At 39.7% G+C, this 25,843-nt stretch overlaps 1 protein-coding gene across 4 annotated transcripts in view; it reads right to left on the reverse strand.

The window, feature by feature from the left end:
• LOC111842311 (receptor-type tyrosine-protein phosphatase gamma-like) overlaps positions 1–25,843 on the reverse strand; it is a 155,637-nt gene that overhangs the window by 86,491 nt on the left and 43,303 nt on the right. The window contains exon 1 of one of the 4 annotated variants that reach the window (XM_072712906.1): positions 9,509–9,551. The exons of the other annotated variants lie outside the window; for them this stretch is intronic. Coding sequence (XP_072569007.1) covers positions 9,509–9,536 — 28 coding nt within the window. The 5' untranslated portion in view covers positions 9,537–9,551. Of the gene's footprint in view, positions 1–9,508; positions 9,552–25,843 lie in introns of those variants that run through there. 4 annotated transcript variants of the gene reach the window in all.

A 25,843-nucleotide genomic window follows, 5' to 3' on the forward strand; every position in this document is an offset into this window, starting at 1 on the left:
GCCTCCTCAAATAAATGTTTATTTATTGGTTTAAATCATGAATGGCTTTTTATATTCTATATGTTTGCCATCGCCCCCTCCAGTAGAGACTCAGCCCCCCATCCATTCATCTCTAACTAAGCCCCTGATTTTAAGTAATTTTATGTAGTCACTATAATACTGAAGACATTTCTGTTCAAAAAGAACAGCTTTGTCCCCTGAGCACTAATTATTGAATAAGAATTCCCAGCCTGAATGAGCGTATTTACAAAAAACCATACATACAGTATGTGATACAGCTAATAAACAACCAGCAAGCTCTGCAGACGCGGAGAACTGAGAAGCAAGCGTTCGCTCCTGGAATGAAGGAATTAATCTGTGGGATAAACACTGCTGCTCATCCAGCCAACAGGACCCTGACAGCAGCATGGTGGCCCTGTCATTTCCGTTTTGTTCCATGGGAGAGGATGCAGGAGAAAAGCACTGTTTGGCAGGTTCCACCAAACAAAAAGCTGGCCAAATTAGATACCACACAAGATGAAGATGCCAGTTCAAGCCCTATTTTCTCCTCTAATGCTCCCTGCTTTTCTAAGTAGTTGAAACAGAGATACAAATTGATTTGAATTTTACGTATCTTAATCCATGGCTTAATTGATTAATCGATTGGCAGCTGGGCAGCCCACTAGACACCTGAGCCAATGAACACATCCCAAATTTAAGCAGCACAAACTATTTTGTAAAGATTTATGATAAAACTTGGTCCACATTCATTTTTCCCCGGGCAGTCAATTTGTAAAAAGTAGTAAATAAGATATTCGCATATTTGAGGATAGTAAACTCACCACAGAGAATAATGTTTCTTGGATGTCTAACCACTGATTAACCCTAGTTTGCCAAAGAAGGTATTAGGGAGGACAATTGGGTGTAATAAACAAAAAAGCTGAAGAACTTGTAATGAGAAATCTTCTCTTACATTCCTTCAAAAGTGTTGCAGATTAGGGAAAATTATTTATTATCAAGGGCACCCTGATGATTCAGGGCCCATACACCTCTAGGATATGTCTTTGATTACTTCCACAATTTTCTATGAGGGATTTGCATATTCTCATTGTCTTTGCATGCATTTCCTGCGATAGATTGGCATTCAGTCCAGGTTTTCTCGCAGCCTCAGCTCCCTGTTGGACATGCAGTTTGGGTAAATGCATGTATGTAGCTTCAGATTTGCAGTATTTTTAAGAGACACCAAAGCGAGGACCATGAAAACTGTATAATCCCTGATATCCCAATAGCCTAATTTAGACAGGAGTTAATATTCTGATTATTTTGTGATGTTCAGGCGTTGTTCACACATCACATCATTTTGGAGTCAAGTGGCTTGAGTGCAGGAGTTTGTATCATTACAAGAGAACCTGGCTGCACAAATTCTAGAATTATTCAGTGATTGCATAACACCCTAATACTTAAACACCATATGCTGAATTCCAAGGGACAAATTTGCTTGGTTGCTAATTACACTGATGAGCAACAATGACAAGCTGCCAATATGTTTGCTTTAGATCCTGAACTGTAAGGCATCCAGGGAGTTTCTTTGGTAGCGCTTTGGGAGAAAGTGTGTGCTGAACTTGCCATTACGTCACAGGACTTGTCACAGTGCTATCTGATCGTTACATCTCAGCAACTCCATTTACAGATAGTTCCCCTCTCAAAACAAAGTTATCAAATCATAAATATTTGACACAAGCTATGATTATTGCTGCAACTGAGGAGATTTTGTGTCTCCGCAATGAAAGGTTGTATGCCTGTCAAGATCTCAAGTCAAGTCATTCTGAAATCATTTAAGGGATCATTTACCGCCCCCCTTGTCATACAGAATTAGGATGAATGACACAAATGACCTATCCAATGGGCACATTCAAAAATCCATACATTATTATGTGTACAGACACATGTACATGTACAGTATTACCATGTGTTTCAGGAGAAGACTGTAGACAATATTAAGCAAAAATTACACCCTAATAAAGCAATTCACTGATTTAAATTGTTTAAAATTTGTGGCAGTGCAGAAGGATGGATCAAACAACATTGAGAAGGGAAAGGTAATAATTATGCTTTTTGTTTAAGCAGTAACTCAAATGGTCAAAGTCACAATACACCAACTGATGAGGGGAAGCTTCCAGCATCATAACGTTCATATTAATATAACAATGCAATGGGAAATCTAAGGTAAATTGCATGTGCATACAGGGTTTTACGTTTAAATATAATACTTAATCCTACCACTTTGTAATTAAACTGCAACTCATTTTAAAGCTTCTTTTTCCTCCAGGAAACTGCTGAATTATCCATAAAGCCAATCGTTTAGGGTACAGCAGCACTGCCTTTTCCCAGATTTTGCCCCGTGAGGTGCGAGTCCCACTCTGCCACCTGTCAGCCCAGCGCAGCCTCACCTTCCGCACACACACCGCGCTCGTACACGCCAAGCTCCCTGCTTTTCCCATGAGGCACGTGGTTTCATTTGCTCTACGGCCGTGAAATTAGTTTCTCACGGTTTGTGAGTTCAATAAAAACACAGACATTTGTGTCTCCACGTCTCGCACGGGAATTCCCTTAGATTACAGGTTTAAAAGATGTCATGCAGCCCTGTGGTTGACAGATTTTTCTCAAAATTTCATATTTGTCAAACATTTCAGCGGTTGATCTCACGGATGAGTGTTTGATTTGGCTGACACATATGAAAGCTGCATTATACTTTTTAATTTAATAGCGTAAAGTTTTTTACTGATTTATACAACTGAGTATTATTTACTGGAGCAATCCAGGTTAAGTACCCTTCTCAAGAGTACAACAGCAGACAGGACCCATCTTAGGGTGTCATGTAAACGTCCTTAAACACAACATGCCCAAATTGCTATTTACCTGTTATTAGTGTAATTAATTTTACTGGCAAAGAGACATCTTTATTAAGGATTGCTGAAGTATTTACTTATTGCAATGCTGCTTTAAAATATGAGTATCTAATGCTAATGTGTTTAGTTTACAAATGACTGTAGGGAGCAAAATCTGAAATTTTTTGATGAATTATTTTAAGCATGACGCTAACTCCCCTAGCAGTCAAACGGCGGCTAATCAGTCAGTGCAGACATGCCGCTTATCGCCTTGGCTTTGTTTATTGTGCATTTCTATTGTTTCTTCTGTTACCTCATTCTACTGCCAAACTTTAAGTTTCCTTGCTGTGTAAGACATCCACAAAGACCTTTTATCATGTTACCTTGGAAATAAACCCAAGAAAGACATTGTGGGAATGATCATGGCCGAACACCTCAAATTAGTGGCTTAATTACGAAAGGCCTACGTCTGTGTTAATAAATCTGAAGCAGACCAGCGCGAGTAACAACTCCTGGGTTCTGCGTCAACAGATCACGGTGCAATTCACATGTGAAAACGTCACTGCCACGTGAGTGTGTCAGCGATGCAGGTTTGGCTTAATGAATATGTAAATATCAGTGTTTGCGTGAAAGCTTTGGAGGAACACGACATAGTGACAACTGTACAGGATGTACCACATGAGTTAAGAAAGGTGGTAATCTCTTATTAGATTATAAGAGGGATAGATGTTTATTTAAGAAAAATATATTGTAGTGAAAGTACAAAACATTTGATACATTTGCCATACACTGTACATCAGCAGCTTTTATGTATACAGGTGTGTGTGTGTGTGTGGATTATGTTTATATTATATTGTAGGACCAAATATTTCCCACAATGTAATGAAAACCTGTTATTTTCCGGTCCCCAACGAGATCTGTGAATGCTATCAAAAAACTAAAAATGCCAGAAGAGTTGTATGTATTTTGTTTGTTTACTTATGGTTAAGGCTAAGGCTGGGTAGGGGTTAAGGTCATCATGTTGGGATTAGAGTTTTCCCCATAGAAATGAATGGAGAGTCCTCACAAAGATATAATTACAAACCTGTGTGTGTGTTAATGTTATATAGGTATAGTTTGTCAGCTGACCATTTCACAAACCTTTCCTGAAGTTACAGCAGTGCTTCCTAGTTACCATTTAGTATACCCATAGATTTCTTGAAGTTGACCACTAGCACATCATCTTTGGCTAATCAACGTCTCATTAAGTTATTTAACAATTTAGGCAAATTGGTTAGATGAGCTGGAGGTAGAAGTTCAGAAACACATGGAATGGCTATAGCGTGACCCTGTGGATGGATCTAAGAACCAAAGCTGTGTTCTTCTAGCATCCAACAAGACTTTCTGGAAACAGAAGAAATTCTTGTAAATTTTTATTGTTTACTGTTCATTTGCATATGTTCTGATATTAAATGATATTTTTCCTAAGCAAATATACCCCCTAGATACAGCACAGATAGACAAGCTGCGCATAATTTTCTTTGGTTGCCTCAGACTGAAGAAGTGCTAAGACACAGAACTGTGTGTGTGTGTATAAATATGTATATTATATGCAGACTGAAGTACTGTCCCAGATTTCTGGAGACTATATGTTTGTTGAAATCTATAGTTTAGGTCATAAAATAAACTATTGTGTTGTCTGACCCTCAACAATGCTCACTGTAGCAGAGCATTAAATATGATAGATTTAATATAGATTTCTTATAGATTTCTATATTAAATAAACCATGAAAATGGATTATTAGGACACAGCGCCCACAAAACATCAGGAGTCCGTAGTCTACCTACCACAATTACCCAGGTACAGTATACTTGGAACAATCCATATGTTAACTCAGTAATGGGGGGGCGGGGGGCGTGGGGGGTATATGGGCAGATACCACGATATTTTTGGAGAGAATCACGATATAGATCATGATTTTATTTTTGCTTGTTTACAAATCAACCAAACTGCAATGTATGCAGTAATGCCAATTTACCATTTAACCACTTAAACAGCAATTGTGGTTTTATAATCAGAGATTGACATATTATGTGCACAAGTATGCATTACACATGTGCTTACTCATGTACTTCATGTGTGTGCTTCAGTCACTGTATAATAGTTAAAATTCATGCCAATTTCTTGTGGTAACAGCACAAATGCATGAAATCAGCATGCATATTGCTTTTTCACTGAGATGTGCATTTGAAATTGCTTTGTTCCACATTGTTTCTGTTGTACTGTTGCAGCCTCTGAACACGCAGGCACGTGATAGGTGCTTGCCAGTTGGTTCTGTCGTTATAATAATGTTATTCTGCATACGGAAGTGATTTACGTGCTTATTTAAATAAGTTGCGGGAAAGTGAGATCCGATTAAAGGAGGTTGGTCAAGAAGCATGCGGAGATGCCTGTTAATGCCAGGTGTGAACAGGGCCTTAGATTAATTTAGTTACCTTTAGCAAGCATCCTGCCCGCATTATGTCTGCTTCGTGTGCATTTTGTTGCTGCCAATGTGGCTCGTCTCCATAAATAAGCCTCACAGTGAAAATGAACTAAGCCACAGGTCACATCTGACCAGAACCAGTTTTATTTCACAAGGGGAAAAAAAGAATGTCAAAAGAGTGAAAAAATAAAGCTTGTATTTGCCATCACTAGTGCATTTCATACAATTGCTATCTAATAACGTGCTGCTGTGACTTGTTTATGTAATGAAGGTTTGAGCATGCAGCTTAAATGGAAGTATGTACCTAAGTATGTAACTAAATCATAGCCTTGCTCTGAACTATATCACAGGCCTGGCCACTCACCAACATGGCTGAATGTAGGTGCGGCTTTATGAATTTATACAAATCTGTCTATTTTTCATTGTGATTACTTGTATATTCCTTTCAATAAAACATTTCCCCTGACTCCCTCTCTGAGGTTGAACAGTAACAGGATGGAGTGAGTGAAAAACCCTCCATAAATCAGGCTCCCCTCTGCCATGCAGACAGGCTTCCTGGGTCTGTCCATAGCCATCCTGACACCTCCATTTCTCATCATATTCAGCCAGACAGATTTAGGGCCTGTGGCTGGTTAAAAGGAAAGCATGTAAATTTCAACATTTGGTAAAGATGGTGGAGGTATTAATTATTCATTTAAATCTACTGAAGCTGGGAAGTGCAGATAATATACAGTGATTCTGTCTGAGCCCCCTACACCCCCCGCCCCAACACATACTTGGCTGTAAAACATACCAGACGTTTCACACTGAATCACACCAAACCGACTGTAACTGGTATGCAAATACGCACTGATGCAAGTACATAAAAGTATCAGCTTATGTTTGGCCTTATGTTTAAGGTTGTAACTGAGGTTACGGTAACATTTAGAATGAGCATTACAGTAAATGAGGCACATTTATTTTATATGGGCACTGATACTTCACACGTCCAAGGTTCAGGGTTTGAATCCTACTCCTGTTCTGTGTGTGGAGTTTGCATGCTCTCCCTTGTCACACGGGTTTCCTTTCAAATACATGCGGGTGACTGGCATCTCTGTCTTGCCCACGGTATATTTCTCTGGGTGTATGAGTGCTGTGATGGCCTGGCATTGTATCTCAAGTGCCTTGTGGTGCCTGAAATGGGCTCCCTGATGATCCTCTCCAGAAGAAGCAACCTTGTTGAGTTGAATATGTGAATATACAGTGATTTAATATTACTTTCATGATAAATCCTGTGATGTAACATCTTGATTCCTCCGAATACGCTTGATATTTCTGTACAAAAAGATGAAGGGTATAATATATTGGGAGACAGAAGCAAGAAACTTGTCAAATACGGGTTAGAGAACCTGTGATAGGTGTGACAAATCAATTCTGAAGCTTGAAAAATTGATAATTATACATATAAATTGCCTATGCATAAATAAACCAAAAATAAAGGTGTCACACCTGTGTTAGGGATGTCCTAGTGTCTCATCACAATCAGGTAACAATAACTCAATTCCAATGATTTTTGCTGTCCAGAAAACCTGCTAGGCAGCAGATCCCAGCAGCCCTTCTGGATGAATTAGTCCACACCTCAACGGAATGAAAATGAGAGTGAGGTCATCTTAGGGCACTGCTCTGTGAAAACACTTTTTTTCCCAAGATTCAAAACTCACATGAGTTATGAACCTGCTAAGCCAAGCTACAAGAAATTATTGATGCGACTCCAAGCGTGGTCTAAGACTAGAGATCATTACACTAAAATGAATAAAACACCAAGGATGAGGATGCAGGGTAAGTACAATCAAGGAAGCGTGGGTTGAAGACACACTCCCCACATTCCAATGTTGTTAACCAAGCCAGCACTAGTGTAACTGTTATGCAATTCCACCTTCACATAAGTTGAGAGAAGTAGGAGAAAAACTCTGGCGGTAAAGAAATGAGGGTCAGATGACCTGGAGATTGCAGAGATATTGATGACATGAGTGGTCGGATTAAGCTGTATGGAGCAATGCCTCAAGCAGCTGAGATGGCAAAAATGAGGCTGAACAGACAGGGGGCATGGGAACATTAAAGAAGGTTAAATGTCATGCATTAATGCTGTTCCAAATGCCACGGGCCCATTGGAGAGGACATGTAGAGGACATTAATGCTGGGTAATTGTTCAGCACCCAGAGATATCCCAAGCAACCGCACCTGCTCCCAATCAGCCAATCATCTGCAGGAATGAAAGGATTAACAAAAAAAAGAGCAAAAGGGTGGTGTGTAGATAGGAGTGAAAGGTTGGAGGAGGGTCTGTTTCTCCTGATATTTGCTTTTTTTAAAGGAAGTGCAATTATTGAGTCAATTGACAGAGACTGACCCTGATAAAATCCTGCAGTAGTGAACCTAAAAGTGCTTATTAAAATTTCTTCTATCTATATGGTAATTATTTTGGTAAATTTATTAAGTTTTATTAAAATTCCAGAGTTTTTCTACCTTCTAATGGTTAAATAAACCAGTGTTTCCACCGGTAATATTTTGCTGCGGTAGCCCATCACGACAAAAAAACATACAGTGTGTATGGAAGTTTTTTGGATAACCTTTAGGTCAGCTGTTCAAACCCGGTTGTAAGAACTATTCTGCCCATCAGTCCCCTAATTAGTAATGAGTTGTAGCGAAAACCCACAAACCCACATACACAATGGCCCTTTCTGGATAAGATTGCCCCTCCCTGTTGTAATCCAATGCCTTGTAGGCCCATTTCCCACCCCCTCTCCGTGTGCGTATTACGGAGTTCAGTTGGTTTACCGCACTAAATATGTTGTCATTTAGCTGATGGTATTATAATGCTGTAATGATGAAAATAAAAGCTTACTTAAGTATTTTCCAAGGAAAAGAGAAACAAACTAGGTAGGTAAACAGAGCAAGCATGTACTTGGGGGGGGGGGGGGGGGGGGGAGGGGCACGGCGACGACACATCTCCCTCCTCGTTCTCTTATACTCCATTCACACACACACAGAGAAACCCGCTTATATATCGTTAATTTACGTTATAGTGTCATGCGGGAATGGGGGCAAAGCTGTAAAATCTATCCCCTGGTGACCTAGTAAGATTCTCGGTAACGTTCTGACACAACTCTAGTGTGACTGCGAAACCTTAAGATATTACCGAATTAAGGAACATACAAGAAATGCACTACATTTATATCAGTTGGAAGTGCACGTCACCCATAACTTTACTGTTATGGAAGACTGAGTGGCAATGAAAATCTTTGTTATCTATCCTGTGTTGTTTTTATCTGGTTCATTAACGGGTTTTGTATGTGAAAGGAGGTCACACACAGGAGCACTGCTTCACTGAGTATGATTTCTTGCTTAGCCGGATAATGTGTCGGATTTAAGGTGTACTTCAAATCGACTACTTCTTTGTTCACTGACATTACGCCTTGACTGCCATAAATCCAACAAGTTATCTGGCTAAGCAAGAAATCCTGCTTCATGAAATAAGCCCCAGAGAGACTAAATTCCCATAACAAACCCGCTAATTTTGACTGAGTCACATAGCAGTTAGGCTGAAGCATTGGAGATGGGGAAACCATCGAGGACTTAATTTAGCAACTCTAAAACACGTACTTTACTGTTACTGAAAAATAACTAGCCAATATAACTAATGTGTTTGTTTACCTCTATAGAGAGTGAACATGCCATCACTAAACAACACAAATATTAATATTATTATTATTGTTATTATTATAACATATCTACAACAATGATCAGATGTCTACTGTTTACTGTGTGTTTAGTTCCTGCACCATGTCTGTTCACTCCCCACTCATCCTGCAATGCCTTACAAATCATAGACACAGACACAAACTTAAATATTTTCAGCTAATTCTTTAGGACAATGGATGCATTTTTTTGTGGTAAACAGTCGCTATCACTAAGTTTCATTACCATGCTCCCAATGACAAAAAGTAATTGCCAATCCAATAAATAAAAACTTTTACCTTAAGCACATTCGATCACATATTTGGAGGGCCTTCTGGAAATTATTTTATGCATCTAAATAAAGTTACGTAAGCAAGACTACCAGGGTCAATAAACTTAAATATCCTCCATTACAAAAACTGCACCAAGATCGAACATGATTTGGCTGAAGCAGGCACTTACCTGAGAAGAGTGATTCGATCTGACCCATTATCCACAACAAATGACCAGTCAAATTCAGAACAAGGGAAATGGGAACTGGATTCCAGGATGTTTGCACTACCCATCATGCATGAAACACTCACATATGCGCATCCATGCTTAAGAGTGGTTTACCACTGATGAGCAGGCCTGCTACACATAATTCCCAGGCCCGCTGCACATAATTCCCAGGCCCGCTGCACAAAATTCCCAGGCCCGCTACACATAATTCCCAGGCCCGCTGCACAAAATTCCCAGGCCTGCGACAAAAATACTTGAACCATGTCCCCCATGATGTGGGCCAGGGAATTATGGGCCAGGGCCCAACTCTACCTGAAATGACGGCTCTGCTAATGAGAACCACCATTCTACACTGTATAATGCAAGTGCATGTTTTAAAATATTTGCTTATAGGGAACTGAATGATGAGCTCTTTCACAGAATCATTCTGCACATACATATTATATGTGAATGTTTGTGTGGTCATTTATGTATTACATTGTGGGGACCATAAAAAAAACCTGTTACTTAATAAATAATAAAAACCTGTTACTGATGTTGTGGGGACCATTTCCTCTGTCCCCAAAAGGGGAAACTCAATTTTATAAGAATCTGCAACTGTAAACAAAAAACTAAAAATGCCAGAAGTCTTGGTTACTTATGGTTAAGGTTAGGGGTGTATGGGGGTTATGGTTGCCATTCCGTTCTATTATATATATATAAAAAAGTTTATTTCAATGTAGGGGACATTTGGTCCCCATGATATAATATGAACCTATTCCACACATACACACACACACACATGATAAGGCAAAATATTACGACAGCTCCCATATAATATGTATAACGTCGATCATATGGTATAAATAGAGCATGTCAAGGTGTGGGATATAATACACGGTAAGCCAACGTTTGGTGCTCGTAGTTGACATGTTGAATGCAGGAAAAATGGGCAGGGACTTCGATAAGGGCCAGATTATTACGGCCAGACGACTGGCTCAGAGTATCTCTTGGTCAGAGTATCTCAGAATGGCGAGTACCTAATGAGAATGGTCCGAGGAGGGTAAAACACCAATCCGCAGACAGAGTGTTGGGTGGCTAAGACTCGTCAATGCTAGATGTAAACGAAGGCCTGCTGTGTATCAGGCTATGCAGCTGTCAATCCACAGATGCTCGACAGGTTCCCAGCTGTCCACATAACGCAATAGAAAATGGAATTCATCTGACCAGGCGACCATTTTCCCTCGCTCCAAGGTCCAGTCCTGACGCTTGTGTGCCCATTGTAGACACTTTCGACAGGAAACAGGGGCTGACCTGTGGCTACATACGCAACAGGGCTTGATGTACTATGTGATGTGACACATTATTCCCCTGATCATCAAAATTATCTGCCCTTTGTGCCACAATAGCCCTTCTGTTGGCTTGTACCAGATATGATAAATTTTACTTCCCGCATCAACGAGTCTTGGCCGCCCAACACCCTGTCTGTGATTCATGGTTTTTCCCTTCTCGGACCACACTCACATCAGCTGACCATCAGCTCCCCACATGCCTTGCCATGTCATAAATCCTCGGACCCAGTTGTCTGGCCATTATAATCCTGCCCATTTCTTCTGCATGCATCATGTTGACTACAAGTACTGCATGTTGGCTAACCATCTAATGCATCCCCAGACCTTGGCATACATCACTTTCACAAGATAATCAATATAATTCTTTTCACATAGGAGTGCATAATGTTTTGGCTCATCAGTGAATATTTATAATTTGTACCTCGGCCAAGCATATGCTATAAATGATAGCTATTGTTTGTCATATTTACTTATAAAATTGATAAAATGAGACAGGAAATAAAAGTCAATCTAATGAAACAAAACCATAATTACTAAAATACAGAAACAAATCTGCAATGAACACATTCTTTAAATACGTCCATTAAATTAATAATTAAAGTCTATTTAGAATGACTTATGCAATTTTTCTTGTTGAGTAAACTCTCCTGTCAGTGACAAAAGCATTAAAACCAGCATCATCTTTTATGTTCAAATCTTAAAGTGTCCTGGATTTCAAATATATGAAGCTGCTTAACTTGGGAACCTAGGCATCCCAAAGATTTAACTTGCGACTTGTACCTAGACTAGTAAATTCTTAAGTTCAGCTAATTAATTTAGAATTTAATCACTAGAAAACTATTTTTATTAATTTATTAAACATTTTTATTAATTACAGTATTTGTAGTCATGATTTTAAAAGCATAATTATTTCCATTTAGATGATGAAAGTGTGGGGTAATATCTGATGTAAGTCAATATCACTATACCTAATAATATTAACATTTGAATTATTATTATTATTATTTAGTTATATATATATATAGCACTTTTGAAAAACAACTTTACAAAGGACTTTACATGACATAAACAAGAATACACAACACAAAACCAAAACAAGAAGGCACAAAATAATAAAATAATTCTATTCTATTCTAAATACATTCCATATTGTTTATTTATTTGTTTGTTCACCTGTCTGTTTATTTTTTCCAGTGCCTTCTTGTTTCGTATTTTTCTTGAGAATGCGATGTCATGAATTCAGCACAATAATAAATTTAAAACTAAGAGTAAGCAATATTAGAAAGGTAGGTCTTCAAAGTCTTTTTAAAAGTGCCAAAAACAGTTATTTCCCATAAATGTTGTGGAAGTGAATTCCAGTTCAGGCCGGTAATAACTCAAAGCTGACTCTCCACTTTTCAGTCTACATTTAGGGAAGGTCAGGTACTTATTATTTTGTGAGCGCAGAGATCTCACAGAGCTACACCAGGAATTAATACAACTGAATAGACAACAGCATAAGCTCACACAGCCTATGCTCCTCAGCAAGGTTTTCGATCTGGTCCATGTTTCACCCAGCATTTCAGCTGGAAAATTGCTAGTGACATAGTTACGCTCTGCCTACAGCCCAGACTGTGGTTCAGGTGAACTGGTGCCTCTGAACAACTCTTAGTGTGTGACGGTGCGTGAATGCTCTGCAGCATTAGCATTTAAAGGATACCTTGGGTCATGCTGTGTGCCTATCTATTTATTTGCATACGTAAATAAGTGCATATTGCTAGAAAAATAGCAGCGGCATGAATAAATGTTTTCCAACACATATACACAAAATGCTCATATTAGACATATGGAAAGAAAATGTGCAACACATAGTTTCAGAATGAGTCCCAACATTACATATATATGTATATATGGCAGGAACTGCTTTTTAATTCAAAGAAAAAGTCAAACTTTAAAGCAGGGTGACACTGCAGTATAAATTTTTAAACTGAAGCGCACGACTGCCTACTGACAGTTGGCATGGCCAGTGATAATCCCTTTCATGTAGATCCATGTACAGTCTCTGATCATTATCATATCCTTTATTGTTGGAACTCCAAAACCAGGCTAAAAATGATTGGACCTGGTTAGAAGTTTGAGTTTCCCAACATATTTGGACTTACTGCAAGAAACTACTGTACTGTTTCCTGTAATGTCATTAATAAATTCCTTATTTTAACATCACGTTTTACTAAATGTGTTTATACATGACGGCATTCTCATTTTGTGGTATTTGATCTTATTCTTGGAAGCTGAACAGTGTCCCCAACAGTGCTGAACCATGTCATTATACAGGAAGTACAAACTATAAAATGAAGGAGCAGGTCCAGTTAGTTTTGTCAGAAAAAGTACATGATGAAGAATATTTACTATTGTCATGCTGAAGTTAAAGGGAGCTCACACTCCCCATCCTTTGTTAGCTGGGACACCTCTTCATGGACCGCAGGGGGTGTTGAAAAAATCCATGGCTTTGGTTTATATTCTGAGGTCAGAGGTTACCAAAAGGGGGCACAGATATAAGCAATCCCACCCAATGATCCCCTTTCATGTAGTTATAGCCCAAGAGCCGAAGGACCAAAAAGTACAGTGAACAAAGGGGCAGTGATGTTAGACTGGGTAGTGAAACAGTTCACAAAACCAGCTTTGATCCCAGTGAAAGGCAAGCATGCTTCAGAACCTGGTCTTCAACCAAACACTCCTCTGTCGCACAGTTCCAGGGCTGTAAAGCAGCATCAGCCTCAGATTGCCTGGAGAGTCCGGTTTGTTACAAAGGCAGCAGCATGTAACGCACAGGACAAGACGTAAACACGGAAGCCCAAAGAATATGACAGAGGCACCAGTGCATCTTTCATAAAACAGAGGAACTACCAGCTTTCTGAGGAGAAAAAAAAAACTTGTTTGTGTCTTGGCGGCAGATCCTGAACACTAATGCCCTGGGGAGAGTACAATCATTCACAGGTGCCCACTCACTGCAGCAAAAAACATGACTAGGTGAACATGTGATCCAAAACCACGATGGGTACTGCTGTATCTCTGAGTGGCCTTGTTTATTTTGACAAAATACAGCCAGAGTGATTAATAGTCTCCTCAGCTATTTATATGTATGTGTGTGTGTGTGTATGTGTGTGTGTGTGTGTGTGTGTGTGTGAGAGAGAGAGAGAGAGAGAGAGAGAGAGAGAGAGAGAGAGAGAGAGAGAGAGAACCCTCCCCATTACACCTACAGGAACTTGTATGTATGACATCCCATTGTAAATCCATAGCCATGAATATGGAGTTGGTCCTCCCTTTGCAGCTATAACAGCTGCCACTCTTCTGTGAAGGCTTTTTAAAAGTTTATGCAGTGTATCTGTGGGATTTTTTGCCCATTCATTAAAAAGAGCATTTGAGAGGTCTGGCACTGAAATTGGACATGTAGACCTGGCTTGCAGTCTCCATTCTAGTTCATCCCAAAGGTGTTCGATGGGTTTCAGGTCAGGCTTCTATAAGGGCCAGTCAGGTTCTTCCACACCAAACACTCATCCAACCATGTCTTTATGGACCTTGCTTTGTGCTCTGGGACACAGTCATGCTGGTACTGCAAAGGGCCTTCTTCAAAGTGATCCCACAAAGTAGAAACCACAGAATTTTCCAAAATGTCTTGGTATGCTGAAGCATTAAGAGTTCCCTTCACTGGAACTAAGGGGCCTAGACCAACCCTTGATAAAAACAAACCCCATACCATTATCCCTCCTCCACCAAACTTTACAGTTGACACAATGCAGTCAGGCAGGTAACATTCTCCTGGCATCTACTAAACCCAGGCTCGTCCATCAAACTGCCAGACAGAGAAGCATGATTTGTTTCTCCACCGATCACATTTCCACTGCTCCAGAGTCCAGTGGCAGTGCGCTTTACACCACTCCATCTGACACTTGGCACTGTGCTTGGTGATGTGAGACTTGCATGCAGCTGCTTGGCCATAGAAGCCTATTCCATGAAGCTCCCAGCGCAGAGATTTTGGGCTCGTTTTAATTCCAGACCAAGTTTGGAACTCTGCAATTATTGAGACCACAGAGTGTTGATGACTTTCATGCACTTTGCACCTCAGCACTTAGCAACTCTGCTCTGCCACTTCGTGGATGAGTTTCTGTTGTTCCTAAGTGCTTCCACTTAGCAATAATATCATTTACAGTTGACTATGGAATATCTAGCAGACAAAAAAATCACAAAGGTGGCATCCTATGACAGCACCACACTTGCATTCACTGAGCTCTTCAGAATGACCCATCATTTCACAAACGTTTGCAAACCTGACTGCATGGCAACGTGTTTGGTTTTACACGCCTGTGGCAATGGGTCTGAATGAATCACCTGAATTCAATTATTAAGAAGTGTGTCCCAATACTTTTGTCCATATAGAGAATGTTACAAGGGCAGCATGGTGGCTCAGGGAGTTCCTGAGATCTCCAGGCTTGAGGCTTTAAATCCAGCTTCAGCTCTGTACGTGTGCAGTTTCCATGCCCTTCATATGCCCCACATTTCCTCTGACTACCCTGGTTTCCTCTCACAGTCCAAATAAATCCAGTTAGTCTAACTGGCATCTCTAAATTTTCCATAATACGCGAGTGTCTGTTTGTATACGGAAATCTGCAATGAAATGACATTCTGTCAGGCATGTCTCCCAGCTTTGTAGGCTGCAGCTGGGGGGCCCCTACCTCCCCCCAAACAACCCTGAGTTGGAGAAATGGCTAGAAGAAGGTTGGAGGTGTGTATATATCTTGTCCAGTCTTGGGCACATTCCATCCAAATTAAAGGGAAGTCAGACAAATGTTAATACTATTCAGGTATGAACAGAGATGAGTAGGAGGTATACAACACAAAGTAAAGATTAATCATTTACACACCAGTCACATGAGGTGACTGTCCGTCGTTCTAAAAACATAAAGCCCTGCAGCTCTCTGCTTTTTGTCAGTGAGTAGTAGCATCCTGGAACACTTATACATCAAGGCTTGTTTGCATGCCCTTTTGCCATAATTTGCAATTACCTACAGGTGAAACAACAAGACAACATAACAGGAGACTTGGCAATGTGTTTAATGTCGTAAACAGCTGAGGTTACACATTCATCGTATCTGCCTAGATCTGTTTCATACTTTAAAGTTAAATATTTTTTTTATTCTATTTTTTCCTATATCTTATCTCTTTTTTAAATATTTATACGGTTGCACATTTGGATAAGAGCGGTTTAGGATACATTTCACTGTGTGTTGTACCTGTATAACTGTGCACGTGGAAAATAAAAAATCTTGAATTTTGAATCATACAAGGAAAATTTAGATGTTCTAAGTCTGTTTCTGTTTAGGATTCCTCCAGATGACCAGAATCAGAACCAGGTGCTTCATTAAAAGGACATGGTATGACGGCAGGGAAATTAGCAACCAAATACAGTGGGTGGATTGAAACAGTTTGCCATGTTTCTTTCAGAAGCTCCACAAGTCTCACAATAAGACACAAGGCACAATCCTTTATCTGTAGTGCTCAGACATCAGTTCTTTTTGGAGCCAAACCCATCGCCTCTAGCTGATTTCACAGGCCCCGGAGGGCTTCCCTGCACAGGCTCATGGTACACAGGCCCAGCACCTATGTGTGTGGCCAGGGCTATGCCAACAACGCTGAAAAATCACAAGCTCAGTCCCACCCAACAGCTCCCACAGGCCCAGCACCTATATGTGTGGGCAGGGCTATGCCAACAACTCTGAAAAATCACAAGCTCAGTCCCACACAACAGCTCCCACTAACATATAGTGACACAGGAATGCAAATGTGGGCATTATGGAAATACAGCACCAGCTGTACCTAACAATGTTAAATCACAGGTAATTCACAAGTCCCTTATATGTCTCCTGTACTTGCTCTCATCTCCACTATCAATGCACCCGACAGTGAACGAATCAGCAGAGAATTTTTATACTTTACACAGCATAGAGTTGTGTTTGAAGTCTGTCATGTAGAGAATGAACAGGGAGACGGGACAGTCCAGAGCCGGGGGTGCCAAAGGAGGGCTGAAGCAAAGAGCACATGCAGCACACCGGCTGTGTCTGAGTTAGCCCCCCCTCTCTTAATTCTGTGTTGATGTTACCCAGGCCTGTGCTGCCAGTTCCGGTATCAGCGATTGTGTAAAAAGCTGCCCAAGCTCCAGAAGTATCATACTAACAAAGCTACTCCACGTTGCATACCGTGTAACTTTGGAATTTAAAAAGTAGTAAATGACACCCTTGAAAACAAGAAATAAACAAACAAATGCACAGAGCTATTTTAACAAGTAGCTACTCCAGACAATGTCATAAGCATATAGTGGAATTTGGTATCTTGCTGAGTGCTGTTAATGGTTGCTAATGTGGACCATAGTTAAGTTAGCAATTCACTGAGAGTCAACAAAATTTAGAATTACTGGTTAAGGTTCTCTTTTAAAAATAAAAAATATATATATACACACACACACACACACACACACACACATACTCAAAATAGTGGGTATAATGTGTTTCCTCAATTTTTGGGGGTAAATACTGTAGCTGAATTTTTTACAATGCACATAGACTTCAATCCAGTCGATTTTAATAACGAAAATTTTGATTTTCTATTTCAGGGGAGTGAACCCTACTGCAGAGACACCCCACCAAGCCTTTCAGCCATGCACTGCCCAAATGCATCTCTAAACAAATTGAAATGCACATAATTTTACAAATTAATTAACTGCATAACAAATTTTAAAAGATACATTTTTAGAATAGATTAAATTTAAAATGTAAGGAATGCAACGATGTACAAATGTTGGCAGGGTGGCAATAATCCAACAATGACTTGGGTAGGTCTGTACAGTATATGCTGGACATTTGTTGCAGTACTTGATGCAACAGTCTGTAACAAATTTGCTTCGTCTTTTATATTATACTGTATAATGTTTTACATATCTTTGTGGGGACTCTCTCTTAATTTCTGAATGATGACCTTCACCCCAAGCTTAACCATAAGTAACCAAACAAAATGTAAGATTTGTGGCATTTTTTGATTGCATTCACAGATATCTGTGGGGACCTGAAAAACAGTCCCCACAATGGCAAAAAAAACAGATTTTTATTACATTATGGGGTACATTTGGTCCCCACAATATAATATAAACCTAATACACACGCACACACACACACACACACACACACAAACTTTTAATATATAGACACAGATATATTTTTAATGATCTAGGGTGATTTAAAGTGCTACATTTGCGGATTATAAGTACAATATTCTGAATCTTCTCATTGTTCTGTATATCCAGAAGATAAGTAAACAAGGCCTTTGTCAACACTTTCAAAAATTGCTTCATATGAAAACTGGCAAGAAGCCAACAGGAGAAATTATGTGCATCTAACTGATGCTTTGAGGCCTGGTGTTTTGTTAATTTAATTCTTTAAATAAACAAACACAATATGCTGAATTCTCTGAATTATTAATCACGCATCAACTGGATTGTGTGCCTTACACTAATCCATGGATATCAAAAGAGCAAATATTTGTTTAAATCATAACACACTCAATAGAGGCAATTTACAATTTAGAAATCAACAGAAACGTCAAAATGAGACCCCTATGGAAACATTAGCAACATATTCTGGCTGTCAAATTTACTTGAATAATATATCATGTACTTCAATAATAGATTACAAGTCAAAGGAAAGTAACGAGAAAGAAAAAAGCAATGTTCAACTCATAACATTTCTGTTAATTCTTTGGGACTTTCTTATGAACCCCTTAGCTAACACATCATCAAAGAGGCATATAGCTAAAAAGGATGAAACAAACGTCTTTATGATCAATCCGAGTAGTAACATTGTTCGTTCTCCGTCTGATCTTACTGATCTCCATGTTCAGTAACTACACATGCCGAGTTACTGCTCATTTTATCTCATGGGCTTCAACCTTCACCAAAACTGCTTCCAGTCATTCTCCTCATATTTAAAATATGATTAGACACTGAAAATCATACCCTTAGAAGAGCAGTTGTTTATAGGGTGATGAGCCAAAAATCTGCTACAAAAATATCAAGTAGCAAGTACACTGAGCATTAAAAAACACTCTACTTTCCAAGAAATGTTAAGGACTACTGCTCATGCAGACCAATGAGATTTCCCACACATAGTCCAGCTTTACTGAAACACTGATTAGTGATGGTCCATTAACACTCACTACACGAAGGCAATTGTTTCATATCAACAAATACCCATACAGCATACTCAGTTGTGATCGCTTCCAGTACAGGAAATTTACAAGTCAACAAGACAATTTCTACAAAAACATGGTTTTTTTTTTCTCACAAATCTACCAAAAGCTAGCTTGCTTGCAAACAATAAAATACATTCTTATTTCTAATGGTATATCTAATGTTTTTTTTCTACTTCTTTTCTATGTGATTGCTCATTACCTTTACCAGTGCACACTTGCCAGTCCAGAAACGGCAATTAGAATGGCATGCTGGCATCTCAGTGGATGGGCTTTGAGAGAGATATTCTCAGAGAATTCTCTGTAGTGTGACTAGACCCTTGTTCAGTTTACAGCTGGGGGGGGGGGGAGGCTTCAGACTGACAGGATGACAGACCAGATGAAGGGTGGTGGCAGGAACAATCCACTAGATATCTTTGTAAAACAGAAAACACTGAAGAGTAAGTCAGAATGACAATCCAAGTTTGAGGCTACAGGGAAGTAAAATGATGGCTGATCATCCTTTTCCCTAATGACACAGGGACAAAAATTGAGTTTGTGTTCTGAACATTTTTCCATATCTATTTATCCATCTATCTTCTAACTGCTTATCCTGGTCAGGGTTACCGGGGTTGGGGGGGTGGACAACAGTGCTACCCAATGAGTCACTATACTGCCACATTTTTTCACATATTATTGTGATGTGCTGCTATATTGTCAGATAATGCATAGACTGACTTGTTTTTCTGCTGTAATGGTATATGCACATCCTACCTGATACTAAGCATCCGTATGGCCATAAACATGCTTACTACCACAAGTTCATTTTGATTTTTGTATATTTCTCTAAAGTCAATACAGCAGCAGGTTTTAACTGTTAAATGTAAGTATTTGTTACATTTTTCCTTTCTTTGCTACTAAGCTGCTCTGCCCTGTTCTTAGGAATAAATACATGAGAGTCTTCAACTGACACAATTTGCCTGAAATCTAGCTTTTATGTTATTGTTTATGGCTTCATGTATTGCCATCTTACCAGACACAGTCCTGAGCAACTGTCCAGCCACAGACAGCTACCATAAACAAACAACATTTAGTGCCTTTCAGAATGTATAAGTAGCATAAGTGGCAGGAGTAGAGTAAATGAGCCAAAATCCTTTTGAGTCTAACTAATTGTGGCAGCAATGCAGTGCCTGTAGAATTAAAGAAAGAACTGGTTGCTGTTGCCAAAGCAGGAATTCCACTAGGCCCAAAGCATTACCATTAAGGTCTACCATATTGGAGGTTTCCCTTTCAAATATTCATGACCTCCTTAGTCATCCTTTGATTAGAAGCATTGTAATTGATACATTTTAAATGACTAGGTAAGGTACTTGGGTTTCTGTGTCCACACACACACACACACACACAGGTTTGTAATTTTATGTTCGTGGAGAGGTTCCATTCATTTCTATGGGCAAAACCCTAATCCCAAACTTAACCCCTAACTAACCCAAACCTTAACCATAAGTAACCAAATAAAAAGAGTCCTCTTGCAATTTTAGTTTTTTTATTGCAGTCACAGATTTTTATAAAACTGAGTTTCCCCTTCTGGGGACCAGAAAAATGGTCCCCACAACATCAAAAGAACAGATTTTCATTTCATTGTGGGGACATTTGGTCCCCACAATGTAATGTTTATCTGACACCCCCCCCCCCACACACACACACACACATACAGAGTATGTAATTTTTTATATATTTCAGGCCACCCATTTTTTACAGACAGATTTTTAGGAAAAATCCATTTTTATTTAGAAACATGCAAGTATTTCCCTGTGCTCTGAAAACTTAAAACAAGCTAATTCATTAGCAACTTGTTGTTATAAACAACTAATGAAATCAAAGCCTGGCAGAACAGCTATTTTAATATTCAGACTGCCATTACGTAACCTGCAGACTGTCCTGTGAATATTAATCAGTTAAATTCTTCACTTTTTAGAAAGTATGACAAGCCCTACCTTTATTACAAAGGGGAAATTGGCCCCTGGTTCTACTGCCATTGCATTATTATCTCTGTATTGATACCCACAATTATTTTCAAAGGCAATGCAACTAGTTCTGTTTGTCAATCACCTGTTTCTTCATATGTAAATTTTTAATAAAAGTGATTGAGCCAGATATAATGAATTTTAGCATTAAATGCTCTTTACTTACAATAATTAAGCTATTCAAATTAAGTATTAAATCTCCATACTTATTAAATGCAAAGGATCTATTCTATAAATATCACTCTTAAGATGGAGTGGAGATAGAAATCACCAAAATTTCCCATTTCAGTAGAAATTACTGAAAGCAAAAAGATCCATTGAAGGTAGTAACATTTTAACATAAAGTAATAACAGGACCGTGTTTATTATTATCCATGCAATCATCCATTTTCCGGCCACTTATTAAGTCCAGGTTCCTGGAGCCTATCCCAGGCAGCAAAGGGCACAAGGCTGGGGTACATCCTGTATGGGAAACAAGTCTATCACAGGGCACAAACATGCACATCCTCACGGAATGGGGAATTTAGAGATGCTGATTCACCTACAGTACCTGACTGTTTTTAAATATGCATGTAGCAATTGGCACAAAATGCAGAGACACACAGAGTTATTCGAACACCCAGCCCTGCAGGTGTGAGGCAACAATGCTACCAACTGTATTGCCCCATTCAAAATAACAATACAGTATAATAATAATAATAATAATAATAATAATAATAAAGAACTGCCCACATAGAACATAGACCTATGCACAGAAAATGAGGTCTGGGACACAATGGAGATTCAACATGCATCAAAAGGAAGAGGATAAGAAGGCTTGATGGACTGACAAGAGTTCCTGTTTCCCAACAAGAGTTTACTAACCTAGTGTTACAAGTGTTTCCAGAGTATTCCATTACCACCTCTAAACCTATCCCTTTTGTAAACCCAAGGCACTCTACGTGTAAGTGGAATCTGCAGGGAAAAAGTCTTTAGCACAGAGAACAGAGGTTCTGATGGTCAGTATGGTATGAATAACAAAAAAATAATAATTTATTAATGCGCTCAATTCCTTCATTACCAAACTCACAAAAGTCACAAGTGAAAGCAGAGACTGTGAGAAGGGAAAACAGCATTCTGCTGTTGGCTTTGAAAAACACACAGAGTATTTTTGGCATTCCCCCTGATAACCTCGTCTTCAGCTCAGCCATTCTCCCAAAGCTGTTAACGCTATGCAGCCACCATCTTTATCTGGTGTCAGTCCAAATCTGACCTTGTTTTCTCAATGTCTCCTCCTAATCAGCACACTGGACCCATCCTTACATTACAAAACTGCCAGTAAATGAGCACACTGTAAAGGAACAACAAGTACATTTCAGGCTTTTTTTTGCACCTTTGCTGCTCAACGAGCACATCTTTTCAATTTCCCTTCCCCACTTTCTCTTTCAAAGTCATGATTACTGCAGCTGCTTAATTCATTCTATTCAAACTCTTCATTGCATCCCCACTCCTGCCACCAGGAGCCTGCAAGCTCATTATCGAGTCAGTCATCGCCGTTATTAGTTTAAGAGTCTGTTGTTCCCAAGCCCTGCTCTCACATTCATGCTCATCTGCATAACTAAATTATACCATGAGAAACCCTGAGATCATCCATCAAGGGCCCCAGAACTTTCTTCCAAAAACAGAATAAAAAGTATCTTGGAACAAAAGAGAAAACACATAAAAGCTCTAGTTTGTGATGGTAAGGGTAGAGTGAAGGTACAGCCACATCTGTGAAATAGCAGATCGCAATTCTCTGGGAGACGTAAATGTAAAGGACTGCTGTGTGCATTGCTTTGTTTGAACCTTCTGCTCCATTATCAGTCTACTTGATTCCAGCAGGTGTTCTCTAAGCCTTACAGTCTAAGCCTCTAGAACAGATTATTTCCAATGCCACAGTGACAATGTCAAAAGACTGTCAGTCACAAGACATCAAATCAGCTTTGTGATCCAATGAATCTTCCATCTTAGAGCCAAGGAATGCAGATGCACAACAGCTTACACGGAGTCAAGTGAAGCAATTATATTAGGTAGCATTTCTTTACAAAAGCTGGACCTCTCCCAGTCGTGGGTTAGCATAAGTGTAGGAACTGAAGAGAGCCAGGAAGATTCAGTCATGGAGAACCTTCTATGAACTAATTTGACAGAGTCTGGCACAATAGAGAATGGCTAATCTGTACGCTGACTGGACCTTCATGGGCATTTGTTTGGTTCCACCTTGGTGTGTTGAATAGCAGCCAGTGTGAAATAAATGCTAATTCAGATATGACTGAATATCCAGTGGGATGGCTGGCTAACTGGGTAAAGTGATACGGGCTAGTGGTTAGAAATTTATGGTTTAAGGGTCAAAGGTTACCAGTTAGACATAAAGATACTTAGTATACCACACCTGTGCATACACATGCAAATAATTCATTTACATCTCAGACTTCAGAAATCTCGGAATGTATTAATTAAGAGGAAGTGATTTCTCATCCTGGGAGCTTAATCGCACAAAGAGGTGACACATCCAGAAGGACAGGAGGGACGTTGTCAAGGCAATGCTTTTCATTAACCTGCCCCAGGAACACTCTGGCTCATTTCCTGTAAATTTTATTAATTTCAATGAGAGCCGCAGTAGATCAAATATGCCCCTCAATGGTATTAGCACGGCCCTCAAAGATTCTTTATTTGTATGCAATTTGCCTTTTAATAGATGCTATGCATTGTTAAGAAACAGAAAATGAAAGAAACAATTTAGAGCTAGTTTCCATGTGCAAATTGCTTCCTGCCAGCACAACACGTCGGACAGGATTAGAAAGGAGATTTCTCTTGGCTCTCAGTCTTATACGGCTCCATCCAGTGGCGGCCTGACCAGCACATCCATCTCAGGGCCACCAATGACAGAGACGGATGGTCCGGCCACGCCGGTGAATTGCTGATCTGATCATTAAATGATAACTGAGATGAATTTTGCATGTGACACTGGCCTCACAGAATCCATTTTTGATAATTAGTGTTTCGGTGACTCAAGATCTTTCAAAAATGACTGCTATTCTAGCCTAAGGGGAGAAGTCTTACATCAAATAGACATGTGGGTTTTAACTGATGTAGACCTAACTCCTATTAGTTTAGACACAAAGGAGACTATAAATTACAGAAGAGGGGGGGGGGGAAAGGAAAAAAAATATATATGTGGATACCTCCTGAAAGAGCTGCATATTCATTCCAGTGTCCAGTGAGACATGTGGTCAGGAGATGTCCCAACCCTGCCTGCCCTATTTGCAGGTTGAAGGCTTTTAAGTGAGTTTCACTTTTAACACAGCGGTAATACCTTATATTTTTCACACCCTGCTGGAAATGCAACTGTTCCGCCTTGGGCAAGGAACTCAACCCTGAGAGGCTTCATATAAAGGCCTGCACTGTGTGCTGTGTAACAATAAACAAACAAATAAATAATTCTCTGCAATGCACCAGCATCCTATCCAGGGTGTTCCCTGCTTTGTGCCCGGAGCGTCTTGGGATAAGTTCACCATAGCCCTCTACTAAACATGACATTGTAGGAAATGGATGGCTGAGTGGATACATAAAACAAATCAACAGCTGCCTCTGAACAACTGCGCACGGAGGTAAAAGGCACAGTGAGATTCTACCACAGGACAGACGAATCCCACCAAAGTGCGTAAATAAACCTGAATTTGGGAAGGCAGAGATACAGTGACTCTTAACCTGTCTTTACACCTCCCCCACAGAAGAAAGCAGGTTGGGTCTGAACAGGCCCCGCATTTTTTTAACAAAAGAAAGCTTCTTGGTTTCCCAAAGCAGGTGGTCTGATCTAACCAAGCTTAACAGTTACTGAAATGCGATCAAGACCTCTGTCATAGGCACTATTTCAACAAAGTCAACTGCTGTCAACAGTGTTTTGTTTGAAATGCCACAGCTGATCTATCCTGAAATAGTTTGTCCCTGGCAACCTTTATGTCGCACTGTGCCTAATGCTGCCACAGGAACATGTACCCAGAGCTTTCCATGTCTACATCTGAAATACAGCACAATACATTAGAATAAATGCAAATTTAAAAGTATGTTTTGTTGAAATTTTTTTTCCATGGCAACAAACAACTGAGGCAGGTAACGCACCAAAAGCGTATAGCTGTCCAGGGCAAACCTTGACCAATAAGAAGCATAGGAAATTTATGGGAATAAAGGCTGCATAAAAAGCACTGTTCAAAGCCAAAAAAATACATAAAAATTCAGAAAAGCTGTAAAAAATAAACACCAAGAGAATCTAGTTGGAACTAAAGCCTGAGTGTGAAATACAACAGAGCACCCAGAGGAACACGGGCAAAATCGCAATTTAAATACACTGCAATGATTCTGTTGTGCAAAATATTACTACAGCCACTAAGACAAAACACTTTATAATGTGACATAGCCTGATGAGGGTTAGTCATAGACAGGCTGGGCAGCACTGACAGCTCTCTCCCCTATTGTGCCCTGTCGGGCAGCTTCTCTGTCTACCAATGTTGTCTTTTCCTTGTTTCCTTCCTCTTGCTCAGAAAGCTCTGCCTCTCGACCTCGGGCTTTGAAGATTGATGACATTTCACAGTTTTTCTTTTAACTCTGACACCAGCCTCAAAGTCCTGCAGTGAATCCTAAGCGGTCTGTTCATCAGAGCCTCGAGTTAT

This window comes from Paramormyrops kingsleyae, chromosome 6, assembly GCF_048594095.1.
Source record: "Paramormyrops kingsleyae isolate MSU_618 chromosome 6, PKINGS_0.4, whole genome shotgun sequence".
Lineage (NCBI taxonomy): Eukaryota > Metazoa > Chordata > Actinopteri > Osteoglossiformes > Mormyridae > Paramormyrops > Paramormyrops kingsleyae.